The following is a 15,070-nucleotide window of genomic DNA, read 5'->3' on the forward strand; positions in this document are numbered from 1 at the left end:
CCAGAGAGTAAAAGTTTATTAATCATGGGTGAGTTCAGTTACTATGTATCATTAGTATACATACCCTAGAGGGAGGGCGTCTAGCTGGGATCCAGAAGCAGTAACAACATAGGTGAGAACGGAAATCAGTACAATCAATTTGAGAGACAGAGGCGAGGTTTCTGGGTCCGCAACCACACGTGGATCTACTAAAACCGAATGTGACCTATAAAAAAGAATTAAAGAAATGTCTGATACAACACGATTTGTAAAAAGTCCCAAACTGAAAACTACAGATGCAATCATTTAGCTACCCAGGAATAGCCACAGGTAAGTTCTCCTACAGAATCCTATACACCATTGAGAATGGGACTACAGTCACATGAAACAATGGAATACATTTCCCCAAAGCATTTCAGAGCAGAAGTCAGACCAGGAGGATCTAGCTGGGGCAGATCTAGTTCAGTTGTAGAACCCTTGCTTAGCATGGGTGAGACCCCCGGGCTCTGTCTGCAGCCCTGCAAGAGCACGTTTCAAAGAAGTAACTACTGGACAATTCCATTGATACAAGGTTAAAAAACGGGTACAGGGACTTCTCCTTTAGAAACGCCTGAGGAAATGTCCCTTGTGGGGGAGGGGGGGTATCTTGAGAAAAACACTGGAGACAAAGAATTTAATTCAAAATATTTCCCAAAGAAAGGCAACCAAGGAACATAGCCTACAGAAACGCTGACAGACCACAGCCAGCATTTTAACAGTGCAACTGAACTTCTCAGAATTCCCAGAGGCACCAGCAGGAGAGCCTGGATACTCACAATTACTTCACGAACAGCGTGGGCATGTCCTTTTTTCTGATACAGCACAGGGACTGAGTACCACAAAGAATGTTATAAAATTCATTTTCTTCACATTTTTCCCTGCAAACGCCTTTTGCTAGCCAGCATGTATCAAAAATTCGTCGTATGTAAATATTCATTCCGCTTCTAACTGCAAACAGAAAAAAAAAAAGAAAAGGTTAATGTGGTAGCTACTGTCTTCCAATGTCACGGATAAATTAGACTTCCGTCACACCATACGTTTTAATAAGAAACTCTACATAACCAGATATATCCATCATATCTATGACTACACACCCCTTGTAGTTGCTTTGGTCTCACCTTTCAGGGGCCCTGTTATAAGCCATTAGCGCCCATGATCCAGAATTACATGAACTACTACTGGTCATTTATATGTACAGGGCAGCACAGTAGGTTCAGCTTGCCGCTATTTTCTACATGGAAAGATCATTCCGCAGAGACTCCATACCAGGAGACACGAACAACTCCCAAGTAGCTCTGGGTTGTCAAAACTTCATTCTGAAGGAAGGAAGACTAATGGCCTAGAATTCTGAAGCCATCAATTCCATCCCAATGTGTCCAATAACGTTCAGGATGACTTTTTGTTAAGAGCCCCGTTACCTGTCCTAGCTTAATTTCAGAGTACTCAGAGGTATCCTATGGGATAATGGGAAAGAAATGGCTTGAAGTACCTAAAACCCATACCTAAGTCTAGCAATGTTAATACCTAGGTGCCCTTGGAAGCCAAGGAGTAATGGATGGGAGGTGGGGGGGAGACAGTTCATGGGAATGGGTGTAGCCCGGGCCATCCCTCTCTTCTATGGCAAGCCTTGGTCTCTCTTCTAGCTGCCAGCACAGAACCATGGATTAGACTTCGATCTGCAGAAAGAATGAATGTGTGCAAATAGTGAATAGTGTATGGTCAAATGCTACTGGTAAGCAAAGTTGCTTGCTGTATGCTCACTAGCAGAGCAGCCATTCTGGAAACAGAGGACTCAAGAGGAGACACAGTGCAGTATCCAGAGTCCTGCCGCACCCAAGGGCAGCAACCCTCTCAGTGTGTTCCCAGGTGTCTGTCTTTTTCATGTTTCACACTTGATCCTTAAGTGGCAACTTTTGAATGTGAAGGTTTGGGGTAGGAAGAAGGAGCTCTCTGGACACCCACAAGCCCCTACGTTAATTACTAAGTGGGAGTTTCTCCATCTTCTCACGTGACTCCCCCCCTGTCCAGAGCAGTTTGGCTACTCATTCTGATGCCCCCCACAGGATCCAACTATGCTACAAAGGAATTTCATGCAGGCTGACGACTAGTTCAGTTTTTAGATTCTTCTCACTGTAACATTTGCCTTGACTTCTAAATAAACAAGCAAGTGTGTGAACAGCCAACCACGAGAGGCAAGCCCCAAGAGTCCTCGCGGAACAGCTTCCCTTCCATTCCATGTCCTGTCTGTGCTCTAAGAGGTTTTTCACTTCATTCTGCCCCCATTTCTGCCCACATCCGTCCAGCCTCACTGACAAGGTTCCTAGATGCTCAAGACCCAAATTCAGAGCCAGCTTCTTCTCTAAAGAGAGCCATCTCTTGTTAGTGCCTTTGGTATCATCTCTTCGTTCCCTGCAGCAACCCACAGCACGCATCTCTGCCCATACTCCTCCTGTTTTTACTTCTGTTCTCTCGGCCCTGCCTTTGTCTCCGCCTTGTCGAGCCTCACACCGCAATTCTGTAAGCGAAGGGATTCGTTTTACCTGGTGGAACACAGCAGAACAAGACCAAGACCACAAGGACCAGCTGTAGGCGCCTCATGACCAAACCGGTGAGCAAAGAGTCAGTTGAGAAGCAGAGTCACTGTATGTGTGGCTTCTGAGACATGAGGACCCGTGTGGCTAGTGAACCTTTTGGAACAAGGACATCTGCTTGCTCCACTGAGCAGCCCAATAAATGCAAGATCTGACTTTGAATACAGCAGCTCGCCACTAACAAATGCTTACTGGCTGCCACTTCTGAGTTACCAGCCCAGTTTACGCTGTGTCAATAGTCTTGTTCAGAGCCCTGCTGGGATTCTGTGTAGCTACCTTTGTGTCTTCAGAGTACACCCACTTAACGAATGCCTAGTGTGTTTTCACCGCTCTAAGTCTCATGTGCTGGGGATGGTTATTTTCACGCTTACACAGTCAAAGCTCGGGTGGGAGTTCTCCCCTTTGGAAAAACGAGTCTTCTGAATTGTCGCTGGAAGAGATGGCTTCACCGAGTTCATGGAAATCATCACTGGCAGCAGCACATTGTACAAACTGCCTGGCCCGACCTGATTCTAGCCTGGTTGCAAGCTCTTTAGAAAACAAGAACTCCCCCAAAGGGGCCAGGATAACCTGCATAGTACCACCAGCACGATCCCAGAGAACACGGAGCCACGGCCTCCTACTGACCTCCTACGTGCTTAGGCATGCGCAGTGTGAGGTACGCACAGGAAGTACGATAAAAATGTCTTCTTTGACGACTGAGGGTCAACAGGGCTTGGCAGCTTCCAAGGTGTTTAACAAAAGCTGAACGGTCCTGTGTGAAGGCCAAAGATCCCTTAAGGCACAAAGCTGGGCACTGATCTATACAAGTTTTTAATAAGGCATTTCATCTGGCTGTAGAGCAGGTTATATATCAGGGGTCTATCTTCCTGGCCCAGAGACTTTTGAGAGCAAATGAAGCAATTGTCATGAAAAAAATCCTTGCGAGCTGTACATCTAAGGGACCAGTAAGGCCATATAACAAATAAAGACCTTTAAAACAGAGGTGACACACCTTCAACTAGAGAGCAAAGAGCCGGCACTAGAAATCCCTCTTTCATCACTGACCTAGGGCTGGCGCTATAGCTCAGGGTTAGAGCCCTTGCCTCAAATGCACAACATTGTAGGTTTGACCCCAATATAAATAAGTAAATAAACAAGCAAACAAACAAATAAATTGCTATAGCTTTGCCCTATGTTTTGTCTACCATGGTAGATGTGCATAGATGATGTGGCTTGAAAGAAAACAGCCCCCAAAGGAAGTAGCACTATTAGGAGGTGTGGCCTTGTTAGAGTAGGTGTGGTCTTCTTGGAGGAAGTGTGCCCCTGTGGAGGTGGGCTTTGAGGTCTCATATGCTCAAGATACCGCCCAGTGTTAGATCACTTCCTGTTGCCTGCAAGTCAAGATGTAGGCGCTCGGCTACTTCTCCAGCACCATGTCTGCCTGCAAGCTACCGTGTCACACTATAATGATAATGGACTAAACCTCTGAGAATGCTAGTCAACCTAATTAAGTGCTTTCCTTTATAAGAGTTTCCATGGTCATGGGGTCTCTTCACAGCAATAGAAACCCTAATTAAAATGGATAGAGAGATGACAGGAGGATGACGATAGATAGAAGAAAGGTAGGTAGATAGATAGATAGATAATAGATACATAAATAGATAGATAGATAGAAAGGTAGGTAGATAGGTAGATGATAGATAGATAGATAATAGATACATAAATAGATAGATAGATGAAAGATAGATAGATAGATAATAGATACATAAATAGATAGATATACAGACTGACAGACTGACCACCCAACCACTTCAGTGGGCTCTTGTTTTCAAATTCCATAAACCTTATAACATGGCATGGGTTCATATCTGTGAAAGATTCATGAGAGACCTACAAAGCAGAAAATCAGCAAATAATGAACAGGAGACGTGAGTTCAGAGGAACCTAAAGGGTCACATGATCACAATGCTGTGAGAGACACTCCTAACGAGCATGTTCCAACCAGAAGCACAGCCAGGTTTTCTTTCCCATGGTCCATAAGGTTTCTGATCTCCTCTCCCCCAGCCAATCACCTTGGCCTCCATTTCAGCTGTGCCCTACGGAATCCCGACTCCACTGGACACATTCTTTGCCCTTCCATCTCCGAGTTAGTGTTTCTGGGTTCTCTGGGGGCACCGTTTCTGTGCACAGCTACTGTTTAGAAGTAATCCACCTTCTGGGGCATCACAAGTCATGGGACAGGCAAGTAGCTTCTTTCGATCTCCTAATGGCTTCCTGCCCTCCCACAGCAGTACCTTCTGTGAAATGGGTACCTCCTTTCCCTCTTCCTGCTCACACTGGGTACATCATCACACCTTACCAGGCTTACCTCCAACATACAGTTCACACCCATAGACTGTTCTTCATCTCCACTGCCGCCTCTCAATCCCCTGAAGTCATCACCGTCTGTCACTAAACTAAGTGACCTTCTACCTTGTCTCGTGTTCCATGTTTAGATAACTACCATCCATCCTACACTCAGTAACTGAAATAGCCTTTATAGAAACCTGATCGTGAATTTGCCTGGGTAAAGCCCTTCAGTGGTTCCAGAGTGAGATCCACTAGCACGGACAACTAATGCGCGCTGTCCTGGTTTGCTTCCTGATGTCGTGATAAAGCACTACGACCAAAAGCAACTTGAGAAGCAAAGCATCAGTTGGGCTGATCCGTCTCAATTACAGTCCATCACCCAAGGGAGCCAAGGCAGGCTGCTGAAGGCAGGAACTCAAACACAGACCAGACAGGAAAGCGACTCGCAGGCTTGCTCTCCACAGTTTGCGCGGTTTGCTTTCTTCTACACCATCTGCCCAGGGATAATAGCCCCCACAGTTGGCTAGGTCCTTCCACATCAATTATCAATCAGTAAAATGCCACCTAGGCCAATCCGATGGGAGCATTTTCTCAGTTGAGGTTTCTTCTTCTCAGATGAGTCTAGTTTCCTTTGGGGATAGAGACTAGCACAAATGTGCTTATTTGGAAAGGTTGTAATGGAATGATTGACCCATAATTAATACATGCTAATAAGGACTAAATAAAATTCCATTATGGTGTGTATCAGCCATGTTTTTTTCTTGTTATTGTTGTTGTATTTTTTTTTCATTTTCTACTACCTGACAAATCAGGTTATTTATTGCATTCTAAGTACTGTCTACAGGGCTGGCAAGATGGCTCCATGGGTGAAAATACTTACCTGATGCTGAGGACCTGCACTTGAACCTTGAATCCTACGGTGGGAAGGAAAGACTTTCTTCCATAGCTGTCCTCAGACCTCCCTTCTCTGGCCACGGCGTGTGTGCTTCCACTCAGAGGCTCACACACAATGATAATAAGATATTTCTAAACGGATATACTGTGTACAGAAGAAGAGTGGATAGAAAGATGTTACTTTGAATTTGATTTTGTTCACTTCTGACTTCTGGTGCAGCAAGGATGGTGATGGAGGTGAGGCTGGGCCGGCGGAAATGTGTTCAATAAACTTCCAGTACTGTTTGTTTTCAGCCATTTCCGTTTGGGGATTTTTTATTTGTTTTGCATCTCTTTGCCTCGCTTATACAACTTAATTAAGTTACAGCAACTTAAATTGCCATGAATAGGGCAAGTGATGTCTTCTTCCCTCTGTCTATCAATCGCCTTCCAGTTTCTTCACCAAACTTCAGACGGAGTCTGAGAGCCTAGGAGGCAGACATGGAGACTAAGCAATTGGTCTCCAAACCCCACAGATGTTTAACCTTCATCTTCTTTCCCCTCTAATCCCAGGCTTTCCATCTGGAATTTGGTTCACTCAGGCTTTTTTCCCCCCCAAGACAGGGTTTTCTCTGTGTAGCCCTGACCATCCTGGAACTCACTCTGTAGACCAGGCTGGCCTCGAACCCAGAAGTCCGTCTACCTCTGCCTCCCAAGTGCTGGGATTAAAGGTGTGCTCCACCGCTGTCCGGCTCACCAGGGCTTTCTTACACCTCCTGCTTTTGGCTAATTGATAGAAAACTGATTTTTATTTTGCTAAAGATTGCCACTAAAATGCAGCAAAGTTCTTTTGCTAGATGGCTTGCAGGATCTTCTTTAGTTTCTTTGTTAGAGATAGTCCCTGACTTAAAATAGTTTGATTTATAATTTTTAACTTTTTGCTACAGTGTGAAAGTAGTATGAAGATTTGCTGCAGGTTTTTCATTTTTTTTAAATTTTTATCTTCTTCAAGGACTGTATGGTACAATACTCTCAGGATGCGGGCAACAGGTCCCAGCAGCCACACAATCACAAGAGCAAACTACCTCTATTTGACACAATACTCTCTTGCTAGGTTATTTGACAGGTTATGTATATTAAATGCCTCTTTAACTTACAGTATTTTCCACTTATGACGATTTTTGTTACTATATAAGTCCATCTCAAGTTGAGGGGCATCTGAAGAAAGACCACCTAAGATTAGTAATGTTTGACTTACCTGTTTCCACACAGAACGTTCTCAGCTTCTGAGTGGTTACTAGACGAGGAAGAATAGTAAAGCTGGGATTGGAGAGTTCAAATCCCTCCCCCTTTTTTTTCACCTAACCAGGCTCAGGAAGAATCCTGAGCCTAAATTGAGTACTTGAATTAGGCATGCTGAGTGAAGGCAGCGGAAAGCTCGCCAGGCCAGCGGTTCACTTAGGCGGTGCGGGGTGCGGGAACGTTTCCCGGAGCAGCTCCCCTGAGGATGGCACAGTTGGTGTGATTAAGTTAGAGAAGGATTCTGTGGGTGAGAGGCACGGGGGAGAAATACAAGGGAGGTGTACCAACATGGTCTTCATCCGGTACACTGCTCTTCTGATCAAAAGAAGCCGTGTCCATCCTTCGTAGCTGAAAAACGGGCGGCCGTTCATGGCAAGATACTAAAGTCACCCTATCAGTCTCTTCTGCTACGGGGGTTAAAACACTAAGAAACTGAAGAAATAAGAAAACGGCATCTGTGTACCTGAATTCGAACTCGTTCCGTCACCTCCGTGTGACTCATCACATTTCCTGGAAGCTCGTTATTTTACATCCAATGGTGTAAAAGCAATGGTAAAGCGAGGTTACAGCGCCCTCGTGTGGTTGTAGCGACTATTACATGAGATCATTTCTACGTCAGAGACGGGGAGACGGATGGCTCAGTGGGTGACAGACAGCTCTCACGGTGCAAGCCTGATGACCCGAATTTACATCCTCAGAGCTCATGCAAAAGCCCAGTGTAGTGGGATTTCTAATCCCATTATTCCTGGCAAGATGATAGGCGGAGATAGGTGAATTCCCTAGACACCCAGAGGCCAGCTAGCCTGGAGTACGCAGAACAGTGGAAAAACAAGAGGTATCCTGCCTCCCGATACGCGCTGTGGTATGTGCGCACTTAAATCCCCCCTTCCACACACACATACACACCTATACATACAAAAGATTTTAGAATGTCTATGTAACTGTAAGAAACTTAATCTAGTAAGCATGTGGGAATGATAGCTATTTCTGTTATTATTATTATTATTATTATTAATTGGTGACAATCAGCAACCAATATTTTGATGACTCATACACTTTTTAAATAATTGTAGCCTTCAATAGATGCAGAGATCAAGAAATAGAACATCTACAAGGAACAAGGAGAAGGGGGAATCCTTAGTAATTGTTGCTGCCTTCCTCTAAGGCAGCCTTTGTCCTTCATCCTTCTGCACTGACGTGCGCACGACTGTGTGTGGAACATGTGAACCTCCTCTCCACTGACACACTTGCACATGCTCACACTTACACTCATACTCACACTTCCACCACCAGCGCCTCTTACATCACCCATCAGAAAGCACTAGTGATCCTGACCCAAGTCTGCTTCGTGAAATGCTCGAGAAATAAGGCTCGGCACTCCGAATTATACAGCAGCTTACTTCAATGTTACCCAGAAGGAAGTGGAGCCACGTGCCTGTCACTGCCTCCTGCGACACGGTGTTACACACACTAGTATTATTACGTGACTAGGGCTGTGGATGTGTCGAGTTAAATACTCGGTTACATTTTTGCCAAACTCCTGAAATTTTCACTTTGATTCTCCTTTCTTTCTTTTTAAAATTATTTTATGCTGTTTTCAAGATGGCTTCCTCTATGTAGTCCTGGCTGTCCTAGAACTCTCTGTGTAGACCAGGATCTGGGATTAAAGGCTTGTGCCATTACTCCTGGCATAGGACTTAGCCTCTTGGTCTTTAAAATCAATGGTTGAATTTATTGTCTTCTCTTAAGTAATCCTGAGCTCTGGTAGAAGGCTGTGAGCTTGCCAACGTCAAGCCAACCCCCAAAGTTCACCCTTTGGGTCCTCTGTAGACCCAAGGACCCAAACGGACCCCCATAGATTCATTTCAGAAGTCTATTTTAACAGACCTACGCTCTAGACCCAACCCTACAGGCCCGAGAACAAAAACTGCACACTTGCTGTCCCAGAGACCAGGCCTGCCCACGTGAGATTCCCAAGGGCGCCTGTACCTGCGTGCCTTCACTGCTGTCTGGTGGAGCCCTCTCACAGGCAGAACTGTTGGCCAAAGACAAGAATAAGTTCCACTTCACATGTTCAGGTGCTAGCATAATGCATACAACAAACCTGATAAACCAAGGAGAAATAAACACCGCACACACATACACACGCGTGCACATCTCCCAGTAGCTGACTCAAGGAAATGGAGATGTATCAGTTCTCTGTGAAAATTAATTAATTAATTGTTCCTTGAAAGCTCATTGAGCCTGAAAAAAATACAGAAAAATAGTTTGAGGAAATCAGCAAAATAAAGGAATAGAATGACTCAAACTAGAAATTTAGAAGGGATTATAATTGTTTTGAAACAACAGAAGTCCTGGAGTGAAAAGGATCCAATGAATAAAACTGAGACAGCAGGCATTAGCCGCAGAGCCGGAAACAGAGGCACCTGAGGTCAGGGAAGAATCACTAAGAAACACACTGTCAGGCAGAACAAGGAAAACTCGCCCAGTAAATGGTCAAATGTTTCCTTTTGTCAGAGAACAATTTTATTTCCTGATACACCCAGTTACCATTATTAAATCGCTCCTCCAGGACTCAGTGGCTTGGAACTAACTGTGTGTTAAAGAATTGCCCTAATTTCTTAAACTGGATGTGGCCACTGTGTATCGAAATACAGAACTTCATCAACGCTTAAGATGAGCAAAAATAAAAAGTTTCTGTCTGTGATAACAGGCAGCCAGGCTGCTCTTTGAGTTGGAGGGGGAGGCAGGGGCATGCTCGTGGGTCATAAATTAGCTAGACCAACTGGCCAGGGCCCTCTCATCTCCTTCTCCTAGCACTGGGAAAGTGCCATTCATTTAAAACAAGATGATATATATATATATATATATATATATATATATATATATATATATATACATCAACATATATATGATGATATATATATTGCTTTAAGTAAGTCTTGTCATAACCAAAAACATTAAGCATCTGGGACAAACAGAAAACATAAAGAGAAACATAAAGAGGAAGCAATCAATGCATATGGTTACCACCAGCAACTAATTAATTAATTAATTAATTTTAAAAAAAACAGACCACAAAGGAAGGGGGAAAAATGAATGACAAAATATTCAGGAAATAATTAATAAAATGTAGTGGTATTCTCCAAAATTCACAAACTTCTTGTGTTCAGATTCCTCTTCTGTTCTGTATTCATTTAGCTTCACTAGCTTCTTGTTGTATATAATAATTCGCTTAGGGCAATCACTGGGATCTAGTAAGGAACAAATCATGAAAGACCCTAAATGGGACTGATGTAAACAGGAGAGTCTGAGCTCCGTCTCTCACTTGCAGGAGACCTAGAAAGAAGTCTAAATGGCTGTCACATTAAACAGAGAACATCCCGGGGCAAGCGATCCTCACTCCACAACGCTTAGTGACCAGCAGACTATTGGACCCAGGGAGGAGCCCTCCTGTCTTTAAGACAACACATGCCATGGAAATGTCCTCTGGTCATCAGATAATCCTCAGAATTAACTGGAACACTACAAAATCAGGGTAAGAAATGCAGACTTCAAGACTATCAGTTTTGGGGACCATTGCCAGGATAGGAAGCTGGGAAGCAGTGGAGAGGGGAATAGCAGGGTACAGTGATCTGATGGGGAGGAATGGGAAAGGGGGCTCTTTAGGGAGCAAGAGGAAGGGAAGGCTGTGTTGGTTTGTCAGTTTTGTTTTTTTAAAGCATCCTCTACCCATGGCTTTGCCAGTCACAAGCATAAAATTCTCCATGTTTCTATCTCCACAAGCTACTACATAGTCCCCTCTCCCACCAGATAACAGAAGAATACATAAACCCCTTAATGAGTGTTTCTCATCAGGAGCTGGTATGGCATTTCTATGAACCAAACCTATAGACCTGGTTTCTGTTCATCTAACCCTTGATGTGTTCTAAGGTAGTTTTTAAAAAGATAAAAATAGAGAGACAGACTCTGGATTAAGATGGATAAGGTAACACGTCCCCCAGGGTCCAGCCACTCTTCTCCAGATGCTGGCATCTCCAGCCTTTCCTACACACATCCTAACTTGGGTATTATCATTGTTCTTATTAACAGTTCCACAGGCTGGAGCCCTTCTATGTGAGATCCTGCATGGGCGTTGTCCTAAGAGCTGATGGAACAACTGAAAAGTCCCTCTATCTCCGTCAGTTCTGGCCTCTCCCTACGCGCATCCTGCACAGAAGTGCTCAGGAGGCAAAAGCAGACAGGAAACCGACCTCTCCACTTCCCCCGTAATGTGCTCTGCCTGCATCTGTGGGGATTTCACCATAGTCTTCTCTACTTGACTCCATCAGCCTCAGCAGCCTCACCTGTAAGAGTGTCCCGTATCCTGTGACAAAGAAAGCCTGTTCACACCCCATACTCTTATGCCGTGTTCCAGTGGATTTGCTGAGGATTCTTGGGGTCACCCCTTTCTGGACTTTCTAGAATGTTCCCTTCTACGTAGTCTTCAAGATTTTGTTCTGGGCATAATCACCTTCGGAGATTCTTCCCTGCTTCTCCCTAAGTGTAATATGTTGCCCTATAATATTTCATTAAAACTAGCATATGTCTTAACTTAACTATATTAAAATTATAACCTTGGGGGCAACAAGATGGCTCGATGGATAAAGGTGCTTGCTGTCAGGCCCGGAGACCTGAGTTTGATCCCAGGAACTCACATTGCTAGGAGAGAATTGACTTTTGAGAATTGTTCTTTGACCTCCACGTGACACTGTGGCATGCACATGTGAGCGACTGTACCCAGGCATGTGCGCGAGAGCACGCGTGCGCGCACACACACACACACACACACACACACACACAAGTACATTCACAAATAAATAAAATTATAACTTTGTGTAAGACTTTTCTAGCCATGTCACTGGAAGGGTCTCTACACCTCTGGAAATACAGATTACGAACTGTAGAGTGGCCCAAACACTGACCCCATGGAACTGAACCAAATCTTCTCCCACTCTCTGGAGCATTTGCCTTCATCCGCTCTATTAGCTCTTCCTTCTCACACATCTATAATGAACCTCATCTTCTTACGTTTTTCTACATCTGCTCTGTGTCTCATTTATCGCAGAAGCTGGGTCTAAGAAGAATGGGTCAGGGGTCCCTTCAGACATGTAACTAAGGCTGACAACTCAAGCCAGATTCCCATCCGGCACTGTGGAGCTGCCCCTTCTTGTAGCCCCTCGTCATTCCCAGAAGTCCAAGGAATAAGCACAGCCTTGCTTGATACGCTTGTGCTAAGAGCTCTGAGAACAAGGGAGATGTTAGAATGTCCATGGGAAGCATAGGGCACTGTGGACACTTGGCAGGAGCCAAGAAAAGCAGCCCTGAGCCCTGGGGACTCCTGGGCAGCTATCCCAGGGTATGAGCACATGAAACCTTGAAAGCAAGCACCAGGGACTTTTTTCCTCTTATCAAAGGCAATCATGGTTTCATCTGGCTACACAATGCCTTAAGGCAGCTATGCTTCCTGGACACTTGGACAACCAGATCTTACAACATTTACTGAACTTGCCCTGATACAGAATGTGATTGATGGTTGATTGGTTGGTTGGTTGGTTGGTTGGTTGGCCTTGTACCTGAGCAATGTTCTGTGTGGCCAGTTAGATTCTTCAGCTTGGGCTTGGGTTTTCGGTCTGAAGTCACCTCTCAGTGATCATAGGTTCTCAAGGGTCCCGAAACTGTGCTCTGAACCAAGTCTTTTTAAAATGCGCTCTTATTTACGCTTTGAGAATTTCATATATGTTTACCATTTGGCCAAATGCATCCCCTACTCCATCTCCTCCAACTCCCACCAGAACCACGCTACTCCATCTTTCTCCTAACTTCAGGCGCTGTCTTCTTTTAACCTCCTGAGTGCATTGAGTGCCGCCAGCATGTGCACAGGTGGAGGGCTATCCAATGTAGCATGGGCAACCTACCAGGGGTCACCTCCCCAGAGAAAATGACTGCACCTCCAGCAGTAATCCGTAGTAGTTCCCTGGGTGGGGTAGAGCTGTGTGATCCCCTCTTCCCTCCATGCTAGACTTTTGACTGGCTTAATTGTGTGCAAATCTTGTGCCTGCAACCTTAGATGCTGCTTGATTCCAAGGCTTATCCTAATCCACAGGTCTGCAGGAACATAATTAGAAAATGGAAAGTTCTGGATAAGGCCTAAAGGCAGGACATATGTTCAGTCTTATCATAACCAGAGGAAAGGCTATGTAAGGTCCTCAGTTCCTATGAGTTAAAAACTCAGTGTTCTGAAGAAGCCAGAAGCAATGCTGGAAGTCATTTCTTCTCTTCTTCACAGACATCCTTCACCTGGTACTCTGTGGGGCTAAGTGAAACCCTAGAGCAGCCCCATTCAGTGACCTACCCAGCTCGGTGAGGGAGGCTCCCCTACCACCTTCCAGATATTCTAGGCTCTGGGATCTCCTCATTAGATATGAGAAGGTAGCAACTTTCATGTCTAATCTCCCTTCTGATACACGTGTGCTCTTGCTCATAGGTACAAGTCAAGCAGAGACACGGGGAGCACATATCAGCTCTTGCTCACACCTAACATCTCCCGGGATTCCAAAGGATTGAGGGTGTGTGTCAACAAAGATCCTCTAGAACAGCGGTTCTCAGCCTTCCTAACACTGCCACTCTTAATACAGTCCCTCATGTTGCGGTGACCCCCCAACTATAAAATTGTTTCCATTGCTCCTTCATAACTGTAATTTTGCTACTGTTATGACTCGTAATGTAAATATCTGTGTTTTCTAATGGTCTTAGGTGATCCTTGTGAAAGGGCCATTCAATGCCCCCCAAAGGGATTTCAACTCACATGTTGAAACCACTTCACTAGGCAGTGGCTAGTTGAGATAGTTCATTACTTTTGTTAACTGATAAATCCATAAAACTCTCCACATGCGGTAGTGAATATCTGTAATACTAACACTAAAAACACCAAAGCAGAATATTGGGGAGTTCAAGGCCAGCCTAGGCACATTGCAAAACCTGGTCCCCCAAAACTAACTAAAATCTTACATTTTAGTATTAAATGGACACACAGACATTGCGTAATGTTTAAGTCAGATTAAATATTCAAATTCACAAACATTTATCATCTTTTTAAAATATTTATTTATTTATTATGTATACATAATTCTGTCTGCGTGTATGCCTGAAGGTCAGAGGAGGGCACCAGATCTCATTACAGATGCTTGTGAGCCACCATGTCGTTGCTGGGAATTGAACTCAGGACCTTTGGAAGAGCAGGCAATGCTCTTAACCACTGAGCCATCGCTCCAGCCCCCATTTATCATCTTTTTTTAGTGAAAACTTTGTTTCACTTTGTTTGATTCACTAAGACCGGCCTCAAACTCTTGATCCTCATTCCTCATCGCCTGAATGCTTGGAGTAGAGGCGTGGCCCACCCTGCCCAGCTGGTGAAACATTTAAAACCCTTTTCCTAGCTTTTAAGAAAATGCACAGGGCATTATTGTTATCTCTAGCCAATCTAGCAAGCAATAGCACACCAGAACTTCTTGTGTCTAACTGTAACCTGGTTCCCAGGGAGTGGATGTCCCATGGCCCTCTCTGCCTGTTCCCCTCTTCTGGGAACCACCATTCTGCTCCCAACCTGTGTGAGGTCAATGCTTTCGACTCAAGATCACGTGGTACTCCTTCTTAATTCACTCTACAAGATCTCCAGTTTCACCCATGTCAGGGTGATAAATGTTAAATATAGACACCCCGTTTTCTTTGTCCAGTCATCAGTTGATAGACATACCGGTTGTTTCAATGTCTTAGATATTGTGAAGAGTTTCCACAATTAATATAGAGGTTTGGTTGTCTCTTGGGATGCTGATTTCATTTCCTTTTAATAAATCCCCACTAGTAACATTTCTGGATCACAAGGTCATTGTCTCTCAATTTCTGAAAGACCTTCC

General features: G+C 44.5%; 1 protein-coding gene across 1 annotated transcript; it reads right to left on the reverse strand.

The window, feature by feature from the left end:
- Nucleotides 1–2,699, reverse strand: Defb135 (defensin beta 135). The gene is made up of 3 exons (XM_048422192.2): nucleotides 2,559–2,699; nucleotides 795–966; nucleotides 1–205 (listed from the first exon to the last, which is right to left on the reverse strand). The coding sequence occupies exons 1-2, from the start codon at nucleotides 2,614–2,616 to the stop codon at nucleotides 797–799; spliced, it is 228 nt and encodes a 75-aa protein (XP_048278149.1). The 5' UTR covers nucleotides 2,617–2,699; the 3' UTR covers nucleotides 1–205; nucleotides 795–796.
- Nucleotides 2,700–15,070: the final 12,371 nt, after the last annotated feature.

Source organism: Myodes glareolus, chromosome 12 (genome assembly GCF_982192425.1).
Source record: "Myodes glareolus chromosome 12, mMyoGla1.1, whole genome shotgun sequence".
NCBI lineage: Eukaryota > Metazoa > Chordata > Mammalia > Rodentia > Cricetidae > Myodes > Myodes glareolus.

Bases quoted from the DNA above. Each gene is read 5' to 3' on its own strand.
- Defb135 (XM_048422192.2), bottom strand. From the start codon at position 2,616: ATGAGGCGCCTACAGCTGGTCCTTGTGGTCTTGGTCTTGTTCTGCTGT. The intron at 967-2,558 runs GTAAAACGAATC...TTCTGTTTGCAG, and splicing joins GTTCTGCTGTGTTCCACCAG to TTAGAAGCGGAATGAATATT.